Here is a 14,996-nt window from a genome sequence, read left to right on the forward strand (position 1 = left end):
AGGAGTGTATCTTCTCTATATATTCATATATAGTGATGGGCAAACTTCTCCCGTTTCGGTTTGCCTTAAAAATTAGCGAATTTCCATCGAAATTAGCGAAACGGCGGAAAATTCGTGAAACTTAGAAATCGACGACGGCCTTAAAGTCAATGGGCGTCCGAATAGTGTTGACAGTGAATTTTCACGGGAGTTTCACTAATTTATTCGCCAGTGGGCAAAGCGCGGAAATTCGGTGTGAATTTGCACCAGCCGAATTTATTCGCCCATCACTATTTATATATATTAGGGATGCAACAAATCCAGGATTCTGTTCGGCACAAGTCCGAACCAAATCCGAATCAGAGGCAGGAAGGGAAATCACGTAATTTTTTGTCTCGAAAACAAGGAAGTAAAAAAAATGTTTTTTTTCACTTTTTCCCTTCCCGTCCCTAATTGGCATATGCAAATTCAGATTTGGTTCGATATTCAGCCGAATCTTTCATGAAATATATATATAACTAATATATATATATATATTAGGGATGCACCGAATCCACTATTTTGGATTCGGCTGAATCTTCGGCAAATACCGAATCCGAATTTGCATATGCAAATTAGGATTCAAATTTGGTTCAGCCTAGCAGAAGGATTCTGCCGAATCCTGTTGAAAAAGGCCGAATTCCGAACCGAATGTTGGATTCGGTGCATCCCCACAAAAGTTTAGTAGTTCACCATAAAGTTATCTTTCTGTAGGTAGTACAATTGCCCGTTCTTAGAAGCTTTTCAATTGGTCTTTGTTTTTTCTTTTGTATAATTTCTGAATGATTCACTGCTTTCTTCTGACTCTTTCCAGCTTTGAAAAGGGGGTCACTGACCCCAGCAGCCAAAAAACGATTGCTCTGAAAAGCTGTGATTTTATTGATATTGATTTTCTTACTTTCGATTCAGACCCTCTCCTGTTCATCTTCCAGTTCCTTATTCAAACCACTGCCTAGTTGCTAGGGGAATTTAGACCCTGGCAACCAGATGGTGGCTGGAATTAGGAACTGCTGGACAAAAAGCTCTCTGCCAAAAGCCAATTAAGTTAGAAACTTTGTTTCTTTTTCTGGATGTTCCTTGCAGAGAAAATCAGGACTTTCCAGTACAAACGCGGGACTGCAGGTTGAGCTGTCGAAAGCAGGACTGTCCCGCTGAAAACAGGACAGTTGGGAGGTATGCATTCCCCCCAGAGCTCAATCTAGTACCTCCTTTGGTCAACTACTGTATCTAAATTTCTACTAGGGATGCACTGAATCATCTATTTTGGATTTGGCTGAACCCGTGAATCCTTCGCGAAAGATTCGGCCGAATATCAAACCGAATCTGAATCCTAATTTGCATATGCATATGCAAATTAGGGGTGGGAAGGGGAAACATTTTTTAATTCCTTGTTTGTGACAAAAAGTCCCTCCCCATCCCTAATTTGCATATGTCAATTTCGGATTCAGCCGAATACGACTACTGCTGAAAACGGCCGAATCCCGAAATGAATTCTGGAAGGGCCCAGGAGGTATAGGGGCTCCATGAGGTCCTAATTCATATAGAAGTTAAATATTGGTTAAACAGATCAACCTCTAGACAATTTGGGGACCTGAAAAAAAATTGGCAGTGGGGCCCATTAATATCTAGTTACACCATTGTCCAAGGAGGACTTCCCCTTTAAAAACACTGTACCTTTAAATCATCCAGCAGCCTCTTGTTTGGTTTTTTTCAGGACGAGACAAAATGTTTGTGCCCTTGAATGATGTTCTTACATTTCAAACAAACCACCTCGCTCAAAGGTGGAAGGAATTTTTGGGAGATATTTTTGCCGATTTTAGCGTTTTGCATATTTATTTTCCATTCTCGGTATAAATAACTCCTGGTTGTTTTTCACTTGCTCCATATCTTTGGCTCAAGTCCGACACTAACCTAGAAAAATCTGTCTGCTCTTAATCACCGCTGAACTGTGAATATAAATGTATCTGGTTGTCTCTCATGCATCTATGGCTTTGAGTACAGAAGAGTAAGTTCCCACTTGGCATGAAACGCGTCAGGCTACCATATGCTAATAAATAGTTTTTTACTTTGCAACTATTTTTGCTACTGCATTCATTATCACCAGGTATCTCACATGCATCCAAGGCTTTGAGTTCTAAAGAGTAAATTTCCACTTGGCATGAAACGCGTCAGGCTATCATGTCCTAATAGTTTTTTACTTTACAACTATATTTGCTACTGCATTCATTATGGCCGGGTCTCTCACATGCATTTAAAGCTTTCAGTTTAAAAGAGAAAGTGCCCACTTGGCATGAAATGCGTCAGGCTACCATGTCCTAATAAATAGTATTTTACTTTGCAACTATTTTTGCTACTGCATTTATTATCGCCGGGTCTCTCACATGCATCCAAGGCTTTGAGTTGAAAAGAGTAAATGGCTGTTTGGCATGAAACACATCAGGCTACCATGTCCTGATAGTTTTTTTTTACTTTACAACTATATTTGGTACTGCATTCACTATCACTAGGTCTCTCTCATGCATCCAAGGCTTTGAGTTCTTAAGAGTAAGTGCCCCCTTGGCATTAAATGCGTCAGGCTACCAGGTCCTAATAAATAGTATTATACTTTGCAACTATTTTTGCTGCTGCATTCATAATTGCTGGGTCTCTCACATGCATCTAAGGCTTTGAGTCCAAAAGAGAAAGTGCCCGCTTGGCATGAAACGCATCAGGCTACCATGTCCTAATCGTTTTTTACTTTGCAGCTATTTTTACTACTGCATTTATTATCACCAGGTCTCTCACGTGTCCCAAAGGCTTTGAGTTCAAAAGAGGAAGTGCCCGTTTGGCATAAAACGCATCAGGCTTCCATTTCCTAATGAATAGTTTATTTACTTTGCAACTAATTTTGCTACTGCATTTATTATTTACCAGGTCTCTCACATGTACCAAAGGCTTTGAGTTCTAAAGAGTAAGTGCCCGCTTGGCACAAAATGCATCAGGCTACCATGTCCTAATATTTTTTTTTTACTTTACAACTATATTTGCTATTGCATTCATTATAATGAGGTCTCTCACGTGCATCCCAGGCTTTGAGTACAAAAGAGTAAGTGCCCGCTTGGCATGAAACGCATCAGGCTACCATGTCGTCATAAATAGTATTTTACTTTGCAACTATTTTTGCTACTGCATTTATTATCGCCGGGTCTCTCACATGCATCTTAGGCTTTGAGTTCAAAAGAGAAAGTGCCCACTTGGCATGAAATGTGTCAGGCTACCATGTCCTAATAAATATTTTTTTACTTTACAACTATTTTTGCTACTGTATTCATTATCACCAGGTCTCTCACGTGCATCCAAGGCTTTGCGTTTGAGAGCTTAATAATTAGTAGGAGGTCATCCATGACCATAACATGCCCCCTGTATCATTATCTACGGGTTCCAGCATGGGTCATGCAGTAACAGAGGGTATTTACCATTGACCTATTACAAGGGCTCTTTAAAATTAAAACAGGCTGATGCATTTAACGTTACAAAATTGACTTTTATCAGGAGCAAGTTTGTAAAACTGATATGTTTTGGTAATTAGTGATGGGCGAAGAAATTCGGCTGGCACGAATTTGCAGCGAACTTCCGCGTTTCGCCGCCGGCGAATAAATTCGCGAATCTGCCATACAAATTTGCCGGTGAAAATTGCCCGGCGTCAGTTTCTGATTTTCACAATTTTTCCTGTGAAATTGTTCGATTTGCACTGTTTTTTCGTGAAAATGTTTGAATGTCATGATTTTTTAGTGACAACATTCGAATCTCACCATTTTTTATGAAAACGTTTGAATTCCACAATTTTTTGCAAAAACGTTACAATTTCACGCTTTTTTCGTGAAAACTTGCGTTTTGCGTATTTCAAAGAATTTTGCGGGAAATTCACGCATTTTTCAGTGAACCGAAACAGGAGAAATTCACCCATCACTATTGGTAATAAAAACATTAGGAAAGCACGTGCAGAATCCTGCGGGACTAAAGAATTCTTCTCGGCCCGAGACAAATACCCAGAGGGAGCCGATTAACCCAACTCGCTTTAAATACATATTGTTATTGTGGAAGAATGGAAGCAGAAATATTTTACCTTCAGCCTGAATTTTGCGGCTTAAGCTGCCCATAGACGCACAGATCCTATCAAGGATTCCAACGATTTTCGGATCGTGTGTGGAGAGTCCCGACATCTTTGGTCCGGCGGAGATCGGTCGTTTGGTTGATTGGACAGGTTTGATATTGACCCGACCGATCCCGCCGGAGCCCATTGCGCATCGTAATCAGAGCGTTTTGGCCGTACGGCTGAACGTTCAGATTACCGCTGAACGCTGGCGTAGATTCGCTAGTGTTACTTCGCACACTTACGCCTGCCGAATTTTCGCTACACAAATTCACTAACTTGCGCAGTGTACTGAACGCTACCTTTTACGCTAGACTTCCTTCGCCACCTCAGACCAGGCGAAGCGCAATAGAGTAGATAGGGATTGCTTTAAAAAAAAGTCTAAATTTTTTCTAAGTCCCAAAAAACGCTGGCGTGTTTTCTATATTATGGGTGATAGGCTGAAAAAGATTGAAAAATGTTTTGGGGCTCCCCTCCTTCCCCCCTACATTTCCTGACTCATGGCAACTTACCTAGACAGTGGGCACATGTGTAGGGCAAAATAACAATTTTATTTGATGTTTTGAAGGTTTTCTAGGTATTTGTAGTGCTGATACGTATTCCTCCATTGAAATTTGAATTTGGCGCCGTATGCAAATTAACCTTCGCTAGCGTAACTTCGCTTCACTTAGCAAATCAACGCTAGCGCAACTTCGCAATCTTACGCTACCCCTGTGTGCAACTTCGGATTTTAGTGAATTTGCGGAGCGCTGGCGAAACTACGCCTGGCGAAGTGTGGCGAAGTGCGGCGAAGAGCGGCGAAGAGCGGCGAAGTTGCGCCTGGCGCAACTACCAATCTTAGTGAATTTGCCCCACGAGTGTAGGAGTCAAGTTGCTCTGAAGTAGGAGCTGAATTGTCCCGAAATAGGAGCCGAGTTGCGCTGAAGTAGGAGTCAAGTTGCGCCGAAGTAGGAGCTGAGTGTAGGAGTTGAGTTGCTCTGAAGTAGGAGCCAAGTTGCGCCGAAGTAGGAGTCAAGCCAATTATTTTTTGAAACTTTTGGGCACTGATTTTTTTTTTTTTTCTTAACATGAGGGGTCCTGGCAGCTGATGCTTTTTTTTCTAACGATGTCGCCAAACGAGCGGATCTTTCCCCGATATGCCATTAACGAGTATGACTATATCGGCGGTAATCTGAACGTTCAGCCGTACGGCCAAAACGCTCCGATTACGATGCACAATGGGCTCCGGAGGGATCTCCGCAAAATTTGTGAAATTCGCAAAACGGCGAAAAATTAGCGGAAAAATCGTGAAATTTTTCACGAAAAAAACTTGAAATTGTAACGTTGTCACAAAAAAATGTGGAATTCAAACGTTTTCATAAAAAAATGGTGAAATTCGAAAGATGTTGGCTCTCTCCACACACAATCCGAAAATACTCGCCAAACGAGCGGAACTTTGCGTCTATGGCCCCTTTAGGAAAAAGAAAAAACCTGTTTGATGTTCTTTAACTCGGGTACCCGTCCACTTCTCTTCCATTTGGGCCATAAAGTTACTTCCTTCACCTGAAAGGGAAATCCTCGTATAGTCGAATGTTTGTTTTACCCTCTAAAAGCCTCAAAGGTCTCTTCACTGAACTGATTTCTTTTTGAGGAGTCGGAATTATTCATAGTGAGGAGAGAGAAAGGCCTTTGTCACTAATAGGCTTCTCTCTTCTTGTAAGTGGTTTTTTTCTTTCTTTCTTTTTACATCATTTTCTATTTCTACGATTATGTTTTTTTGTCCACATTGACCGGAGCTTGTAAGGTTTCTTCGGGCGCCTTAAAAAAAGAAAAAGAAAAAAGGGCAGAGATGTGAAAAATGTTTTTGAAACGCTGCTTTTGAATGGCACAATCTGCTATTGTTTTGATGGATAAAAAGAACTTTTAATTTAGTACAAACACAGTCTGTTCCTCGGGATCCCGTGAACTATTTTTTATGTTTTCATTATTTCACAGAGAGTCTGAGTTTCCAGTGTTACCAATGGTAATGCCCGACGGTAGTTGTAGAAGTTGATGTCTCAGGGCTACTGAGCTCCCGCCAGCCCTGCCCTTACATTTCATCTCCCACAACATTCTCCCCGTTGCCCTTTTGCTTCTGAACATGAGCGGCGGCCAAATTACCAATTCAACTTGTTTGGCGCTGTCCCGCTTTCCTACAAACGTTTTCATATTCCTTATCAGCGCCACCAGCAGAATTCACAGGGGCCCATACAACAACATTTTCTGGGCCCCAGTAAAAAAAACTCTTGGTGGCCAGCCCCCCCCCAAGTTAAAAAAAAAACAATTGTGGCCAGGACCCCCCAAGTTAAAAAAAAAATCAGCTGGCAGGGCCCCCCAATTTAGAAAAAAAAGCATCAGCCGCCAGGACCCTCTCAAAAAAAAAAAAAAAAGGTCAAAGGTTTCAAAAGATAATTTGCTTGACTCCTACTTCAGAGCAACTCAACTCCTACACTCGGCTCCTACTTTGGTGCAACTCGGCTCCTATTTCGGCGCAATTCGGCTCCTACTTCAGAGCAACTTGACTCCTACACTCGGCTCCTACTTTGGTGCAACTTGGCTCCTACTTCAGCTCAACTTGGCTCCTACTTCGGCGCAACTCTGCTCCTACTTCAGTGCAACTCGGCTCCTATTTCGGCACAACTCAGCTCCTACTTCAGAGCAACTCGATTCCTACACGCGGCTCCTACTTCGGTGCAACTCGGCTCCTACTTCAGAGCAACTCAACTCCTGCACTCGGCTCCTACTTTAGTGCAACTTGGCTCCTACTTCAGAGCAACTCAACTCCTACACTCGGCTCCTACTTTGGTGCAACTCAGCTCCTACTTCAGTGCAACTCGGCTCCTATTTCGGCACAACTCGGCTACTACTTCAGAGCAACTCGACTCCTACACTCGGCTCCTACTTCGTGCAACCCGGCTCCTACTTCAGTGCAACTTGGCTCCTATTTCGGCACAACGCGGCTCCTACTTCAGAGCAACTCGACTCCTACACTCGGCTCCTACTTCGGGGCAACTCGGCTCCTACTTCAGAGCAACTCGGCTCCTACTTCGACAGTTCAAGGGGGTCCCCACTTATCCAGGAAACACAGCCCCCCCTTAACATATAGAAGCCATCAGGCCCAGGACAGTTGTCCCCCCAGTGGCACCTAATGGCGGTCCTGTTCCCTATCATATTGGGCCCACCTAAAAGGTCTTGCAGTCAAGCACTTGTACAGCTTCCACCTGCAGAATAAAAAATTTTGCAGGGATATTTCCCGACTCAAACTGTGTCTGTCAGTTCACCTTTTCCAAGTTTTGCCAGACAGACATTGTTAGACAAATGTACAGAAGGGATGAATTTGCTGCAAAGAAATCATTATTTGGAAGGAATTAACCTTGGCAACGGCACAATGTGAGTCATTCAGTAGTTGGTGAGCGAGTCCTGCTCTTTATTTCAGACCATGTTTTACTAGAGATGATGAGGGAACTGCATGACTGGGAATAAACAGAGCTGGAGCATCAGCCCTTAAACTATGGACTATTATATTTGTTACATCTCTGGGTAAGATCAAGAGCTAAAGAATGTTCTGTAAGCGGCATCTGGTCTGTGAGATGGGTAACGGGCTGAGGCCCTAATTAATGAGAGATTTCAACATATATTGGATATACATGTTGGAGCCCTAAAATGAATTTGCTGTGGGGTAGAGTCCTGCACGGAATCAGTTTCTAAGACCCGAACCCGCAGCCCGCAGCCCTCGACCGGAAACCGCAACCCGCATACTTTCCCACTCTGATCTGCTACCCGAAAATCTAATTTTTAAGAGGAAAAAATCCAGATATATTATTTTTAACCCTAACCTGATACTGCAAAAAGCCCAAATCTGAAAATATGCCATCCCTTTATAAGTCAATAGAAGAGGCACATATTTCAATTTGAAGTTTTCGTGGTCTACACTGGGTTAAGCTCAAAAATCTGACTTTTTGAGGATTTTCGGGCAAAAACTCAAAAAATTGGAGCAGGAAAAAAAGACTGAAATATCTGAGCGATTCAAGAAAAAAGCCTGAAAAACTTGAGCAATTTGGGAGGAAAGCCTGAAAATTCAAGCAATTCGGGGAGAAAAGACTGAAAAATTTGAGTGATTCAGGAAAAAAACCTGAAATTTTTTTGCAATTTTAGGGAAAAGCCTGAAAAATTAGAGCAATTTGGGGGGGAAAACTGAAAAAACAGAGCAATTTGGGAAAAAGCCGAAAAATTCAAGCAATTCAGGAAAAAAAAGACTTAAAAATTCAAGCGATTTGGGAAAAAAGACTGAAAAATATGGGCAATTTGGGAAATAAGACTGAAAATTTTGAGCAATTCTGGAAAAGAGACTGAAAAATTGAGCAATTTGGAGGGGAAAACTGAAAAAACAGAGCAATTTGGGAAAAAGCTGAAAAATTCAAGCGATTCAGGAAAAAAAAGGCTGAGAAATTTGGGCGATTTGGGAAAAGACTGCAAAATTCGATTGATTCGGGTTTTCACTTGATTTTATCAAGATAAATCGTCCATGGGAGTTTTGGCATGTTTTTTAAAAAAAAAAAAAATATGATATAAATTCAGATTTTATTAAATAACTCCCTTCATATCCAGGCTACCAATTATACAGTATTATAGTCCTCCCCTGGCATCTGATTTTATGGACAAACTGCACTAAGCAGAATTCACTAGCCCTGGGGGTGCAGAGTCAGCGGCTTGTATCGGCCCAAGGAAATAAAGTGATTTCCCAGGCACCTGAGTGATATTTTGGGCAAAGTCAATGTTGAAGTTCTTTATAAACAGGAGGAGCATTAGGATATTTTGTGCAAAGATGGAAAAAGAGTCAATTCGGCAACTGCTCCACTTCACTGGTTATAATTAGTGTTATTAGAATGTTAGCCCTTATGGTTTAGGGACCTGCTGGATATAAGGATGGGGGTGATTCCCCCTGTATTGTACATTTCCCAAAATCGGGGTTATTATACCTAATAGGTTGACAGTTGGGATCCCTTAAAGAAACAGGCCGGTGTAAGTGGAAGGCCAAACACTAGATCGGTTTTCGGTTCCAAAACAAATTTATCATCTCCAGTCCATTTCACAGAAGCACAAATCTTTTTCCTCTCTCGCCATTAACAAGATAATATTTTATTATTAATATTTTATTCCTCAGACAGGGGCAGATGTGCTTTTTGTGGCTCAGGTTTAGAGCAGAATCTCCTGCGAAGCACAAGACCCTCAATCACATCAGCAGGGGGGACGCTGATCCCATTACTCTCCCTGTGTTTTATTTGTAAATGGGAAACAGATGGAAGAGCCCAGAGCAAACTCCGCACTTGTTTATTTTGTGTCATATGAGTCTTTATAGGAGGATCCACACACTGACAGCCTGAAACGGGCAGAGACACAAGCTCAGATTCGGGGAGATTTAGGGCAGAGACACACTCAGATTTGGGGAGATTTAGGGCAGAGACACACACTCGGATTCGGGGAGATTTAGGGCAGAGACAAGCTCAGATTCGGGGAGATTTAGGGCAGAGACACACTCAGATTTGTGGAGATTTAGGGCAGAGACACGCTCAGATTCGGGGAGATTTAGGGCAGAGACACACTCGGATTCAGGGAGATTTAGGGCAGAGACACGCTCAGATTCGGGGAGATTTAGGGCAGAGACACACGCTCAGATTCGGGGAGATTTAGGGCAGAGACAAGCTCAGATTCGGGGAGATTTAGGGCAGAGACACACTCGGATTCAGGGAGATTTAGGGCAGAGACACGCTCAGATTCGGGGAGATTTAGGGCAGAGACACACGCTCAGATTCGGGGAGATTTAGGGCAGAGACACACTCGGATTCAGGGAGATTTAGGGCAGAGACACACTCAGATTTGGGGAGATTTAGGGCAGAGACACACACTCGGATTCGGGGAGATTTAGGGCAGAGACACGCTCAGATTCGGGGAGATTTAGGGCAGAGACAAGCTCAGATTCGGGGAGATTTAGGGCAGAGACACACGCTCAGATTCGGGGAGATTTAGGGCAGAGACACACTCAGATTTGGGGAGATTTAGGGCAGAGACACACACTCGGATTCGGGGAGATTTAGGGCAGAGACACACGCTCAGATTCGGGGAGATTTAGGGCAGAGACACACGCTCAGATTTGGGGAGATTTAGGGCAGAGACACACGCTCAGATTCGGGGAGATTTAGGGCAGAGACACACACTCGGATTCGGGGAGATTTAGGGCAGACACACGCTCAGATTTTGGGAGATTTAGGGCAGAGAAACACACTCGGATTCGGGGAGATTAGTCGCCCAGCAACAAATTTCCTCTTCTTCGGGGCAACTAATCTCCCCGAGTTGCCTCTCGCCAGCTAGAATCTAAATCGCCGGTGGGATGGCAATCGGTGCGCTGTGTTTTCCGAAGTTCCCCCTCGAGGAAAGTTCAGGCGACTTCGGAAACGAAACGCTCCGAGTGCCATCCCGCTGGCAATTTACATTCTAGCTGACGGGAGTCAGTTCGGGGAGATTAGTCTCCCCGAAGAAGAAGTGATTTATCGCCAGGCGACTAATCTCCACGAATCTGTATCTCTGCCCTAAATCTCCCCGAATCTGAGCGTGGGTCCCAGAACGAATCTGACAATAGAGAGTGTTGTTCACCTTTCAGTGCACTTTTGCAACGAACCAGACAGTGCTATTCTGAGACAGTTTGCAGTTGGTCTTCATTTTTGATTTTTCAATAGGCCGTACTGAAAGGAAACACCTTGAAGGTGAACTTCCCCTTTACAGTCCCCTTCAGTTGAGTTGTACTGTACAGGTATGGGATCCGTTATCTGAAAACCCGTTATCCAGAAAGATCCAAATTACAGAAAGGCCGTCTCCCATAGTCTCCATTATAATAATGAAATAATCTAAATTTATAAAACTGATTTCCTTTTTCTGTGTAATAATAAAACAGTAGCTTGTACTTGATCCCAACTAAGATATAATTAATCCTTATTGGGGGCAAAACCAGCCTATTGGGTTTATTTCATGTTTATATGATTTTCTAGTAGACTTGAGGTATGAAGATCCAAATTACAGAAAAATCCCTTAACCAAAAAACTCCAGGTACCGAGCATTCTGGATAACAGGTCCCATACCTGTACTTGATCCCAACTAAGATATAATTAATCCTTATTGGAAGCAAAACCAGCCTATTGGGTTTATTTCATGTTTATATGATTTTCTAGTAGACTTAAGGTATGAAGATCCAAATTATGGAAAGATCCGTTATTCAGAAAGCCCCAGGTTCCAAGCATTCTGGATAGCAGGTCCCATATCTGTAATAATAAAACAGTAACTTGTACTTGATCCCAACTAAGATATAATTAATCCTTATTGGAGGCAAAACCAGCCTATTGGCTTTATTTCATGTTTATATGATTTTCTAGTAGACTTAAGGTATGAAGATCCAAATTATGGAAAGATCCGTTATTCAGAAAGCCCCAGGTTCCAAGCATTCTGGATAGCAGGTCCCATATCTGTAATAATAAAACAGTAACTTGTACTTGATCCCAACTAAGATATAATTAATCCTTATTGGAGGCAAAACCAGTCTATTGGGTTTATTTCATGTTTATATGATTTTCTAGTAGACTTAGGGCCTTATTTCTGATAATTTTCGGTAAAAAAGTCCGACCAAATCTGCACTGATTTTTTCCCCCCCCTTATTTATCAATACATTTTCCCGAAAATTTCCTGAGTGGGAAAAAAAACTCGAAAAAAATCTTGAAAAATTTGGATCGTACAAAATTTTTGGATTTTCCGCCTAAAAACCACGAAATCTTCGGATTATTGCACGAAACCCAGCGCAGATCAGCATATCTTCAGGACTTCTCCCATTGATTTATATACAATCTCTCTCTGAGACGCCGGATTTTCGGATTTGGACGTTTTTCATCCTCTGGGTATAATAAATCCTGAAAAATTTGAGGATTTTTTTTTTTCACTAAAAATTTGGATTTTATAGTAAAAAAAAAAAACTTTTAGACTTTTGGCATTTGGACTTTAATAAATGACCCCCTTAATGTATAAATATGTAAATTACAGAAAGATCCGTTATCTGGAAAGCCCCTGATCATTCTGGATAACAGGTCCCATACCTGTATAGCGAAGCTGCGGTATATATATATATATATATATATATATATATATATATATATATATATATATATATATATATATATATATATATATATATATATATATATATATATATATATATATATGGCGGCCACTAGTTTACATAGCGAATTACAGACAGTTACTAGTCTCACTACTTAACCCGTATGTAATTGATGTTTTCTGTCTTTACAGAAGGGATGAACTGTATGAACAAAGACCACGGATGTGCCCATATCTGCAGGGAGACCCCCAAAGTTGGAGTGGCCTGTGAATGTCGGCCGGGGTTTGAACTTGCCAAAAATCAGAGGGACTGCACATGTAGGTACCTGCTCATGTCTCTACTGCCTCAACTTACTGCACTGATAGAATGAGAGGAAATGGCCATTATACATACTCCTTATCTATATATATATATATATATTTGTATATAAAGCTTTATATATTAATAGACTTAAAGGGTTTGTTCCCCTTTAAATGAACTGTTAGTAGGATGTAGAGAGAGGGATATTCTGAGACAATTTGCAACTGGTTTTCATTTTTTATTATTTGTGGTTTTTGAGTTATTTAGCTTTTTATTCAGCAACTCTCGAGTTTGCAATTTCAGCCATCTGGTTTCTAGGGTCCAAATTCCCCTAGCAACCATGCACTGATTTGAATAAGAGACTGGAATATGAATAGGAGAGGCCTGAATAGAAAGATAAGGGAAAAAAACTGTTGCAAATTGTCTCAGAAGGTCACTCTCTACATCATACTAACAGTTCATTTAAAGGGGAACAAACCCTTTAAAATGCTCTTCTGCTTTATTCAGCATTACACTGTAGGGCTCTCAATAAATAGATATGTTTATTGGTTTGGGATATTTGACTTCAATTGGTCTCCATTGTTTATTTTCTTAATTATTTGCCTTTTTCTTTCCAGCTTTCAAATGGGGGGTCACTGACCCCTTCTAATAACAAATGTATTGTTATTGTTACTTTTTATTACTCCTCGTTCTATTCAGGCTTCTCCTATTCATATTCCAGTCTCTTAATCACATCAGTGCATGGTTGCTAGGGGAATTTGGACCCTAGCAACCGGCGGCTGAAATTGCAAACTGGAGAGCTGCTGAATAAAAAGCTAAATAACTCAAAAACAACAAATTATTCAAATGGAAAAAAAAATGCAAATTGTCTCAGAATATCCCTCTCTACAGCTTTCTAACAGTTAATTTAAAGGGGAACAAACCCTTTAAAACTCTCTTCTGATTTACTCAGCATTACACAGGAGGGCTCTCAGTAAATATATATTTATTGGGTTGGGATATTTGACTGTAAGTCCTGCTCCCCCCACTTAACCGTACAGGAGAAATATAGCTCCTCTATTTTCATTCGTTTACTGGCCCCTTGTTTATAAAAGGCTTAAAACTGTATTAGGCACTTTAATTCCTCGTACGTTACACACTGTAGAATCTTGCGGTTAGCTGATACACTTCCAAGAAAATACATTTTAAAAAAGAAACATTCGACTTTTCAAACAATCGAACTGAACAGGACAATGGGGAAATTCCCCTATTAACCCCCTATTTACTGTCAGAAGGGTTCGGGGGATTATTACGCTGTCGTTTATTAATAAATCGCTGAGTTCAGCCGCACAAATATGTTCCTGCCTGGCGCCCGGCCATTGAATTTCTTTCTTTTTGGAACTGATTCATTTGAACAGTGCTACGTGCTTCTCTCTGATTAATGGGTTTCTCCCAAATACAATAATATTCTCATAATCCCCCTGTAACTATAAAGGATCTCTCTGTGTCCCTGCAAGTGATAGCGGCACTTCCAAAGAACTATTCTGACAATAGCGGGAGTTGTTCAACTTTCAATGCACTTTTGCTTTGATGCAGGCAGTTTGCAGTTGGTCTTAATTTTATTTTATTTTTCAATAGGCCGTGCTAAAAGCACACCTTGAACGTTAACTTCCCCTTTAAAGTACCCCTTAGTTGAGTTGTACTGTACAGATACAGGATCCTTTATCTGGAAACCCATTATCCAGAAATCTCCATCACATGGTCTCCGATAGACTCCATTTAATCCACAAAAATGTGTAAAATTATTTCCTTTTTCCGTGTGATAATAAAACAGTCGCTTATTATTATTTTTTTTATTGTTTCAAATTATTTGCCTTCTTCTGACTCGTTCCAGAGTTCAATGGGGGTCACTGACCCCGTTTAAAAAAAACAAATGCTCTGTCAGGGCTCTTACTGACGAGCGGTTGAAGCTGCGCTCCCCTGCGTTCCGTTTTTCTGCATTCAGCCGCAGGAGAGCGCAGGAATAGACGCATTACGTTTTTTCCAATGGGGCTGTACTCACACAGGCGCGTGTAGGCGCCGAACGCAGGAACAATGCAGCATGTTGCGTTTCAACCTGCAGCCCCATGATTATAGCCCCATTGGAAAAAACGTAATGCGTTTATTCCTGCGGTCCCCTGGGGCTGAACGCAGAAAAAACGAACGCAGGGGAGCGCAGCTTCAACCGCTCGTCAGTAAGAGCCCTAAGGCTACAAGTGTATTGTTATTGCTACTTTTACTCCTCTTTCTATTCAGTCCCTCTCTTATTCATATTTCAGTCTTGTATTCAAATCAATGCATGGTTGCTAGGGTAATTCAGCCCCTAGCAACCAGATGGCAGAAACAACAAAC

At 41.5% G+C, this 14,996-nt stretch overlaps 1 protein-coding gene across 3 annotated transcripts in view; it reads left to right on the forward strand.

Moving 5' to 3' along the window:
* The window catches only part of scube1.L (signal peptide, CUB domain, EGF-like 1 L homeolog), a 127,706-nt gene that overhangs the window by 60,942 nt on the left and 51,768 nt on the right, over positions 1 to 14,996 (forward strand). For all 3 annotated transcript variants that reach the window (XM_041585840.1, XM_041585841.1, XM_041585842.1), the window contains exon 5: positions 12,518 to 12,643. In XM_041585840.1, coding sequence (XP_041441774.1) covers positions 12,518 to 12,643 — 126 coding nt within the window. The remainder of the gene's footprint in view (positions 1 to 12,517; positions 12,644 to 14,996) is intronic.

Source organism: Xenopus laevis, chromosome 3L (genome assembly GCF_017654675.1).
Source record: "Xenopus laevis strain J_2021 chromosome 3L, Xenopus_laevis_v10.1, whole genome shotgun sequence".
Lineage (NCBI taxonomy): Eukaryota > Metazoa > Chordata > Amphibia > Anura > Pipidae > Xenopus > Xenopus laevis.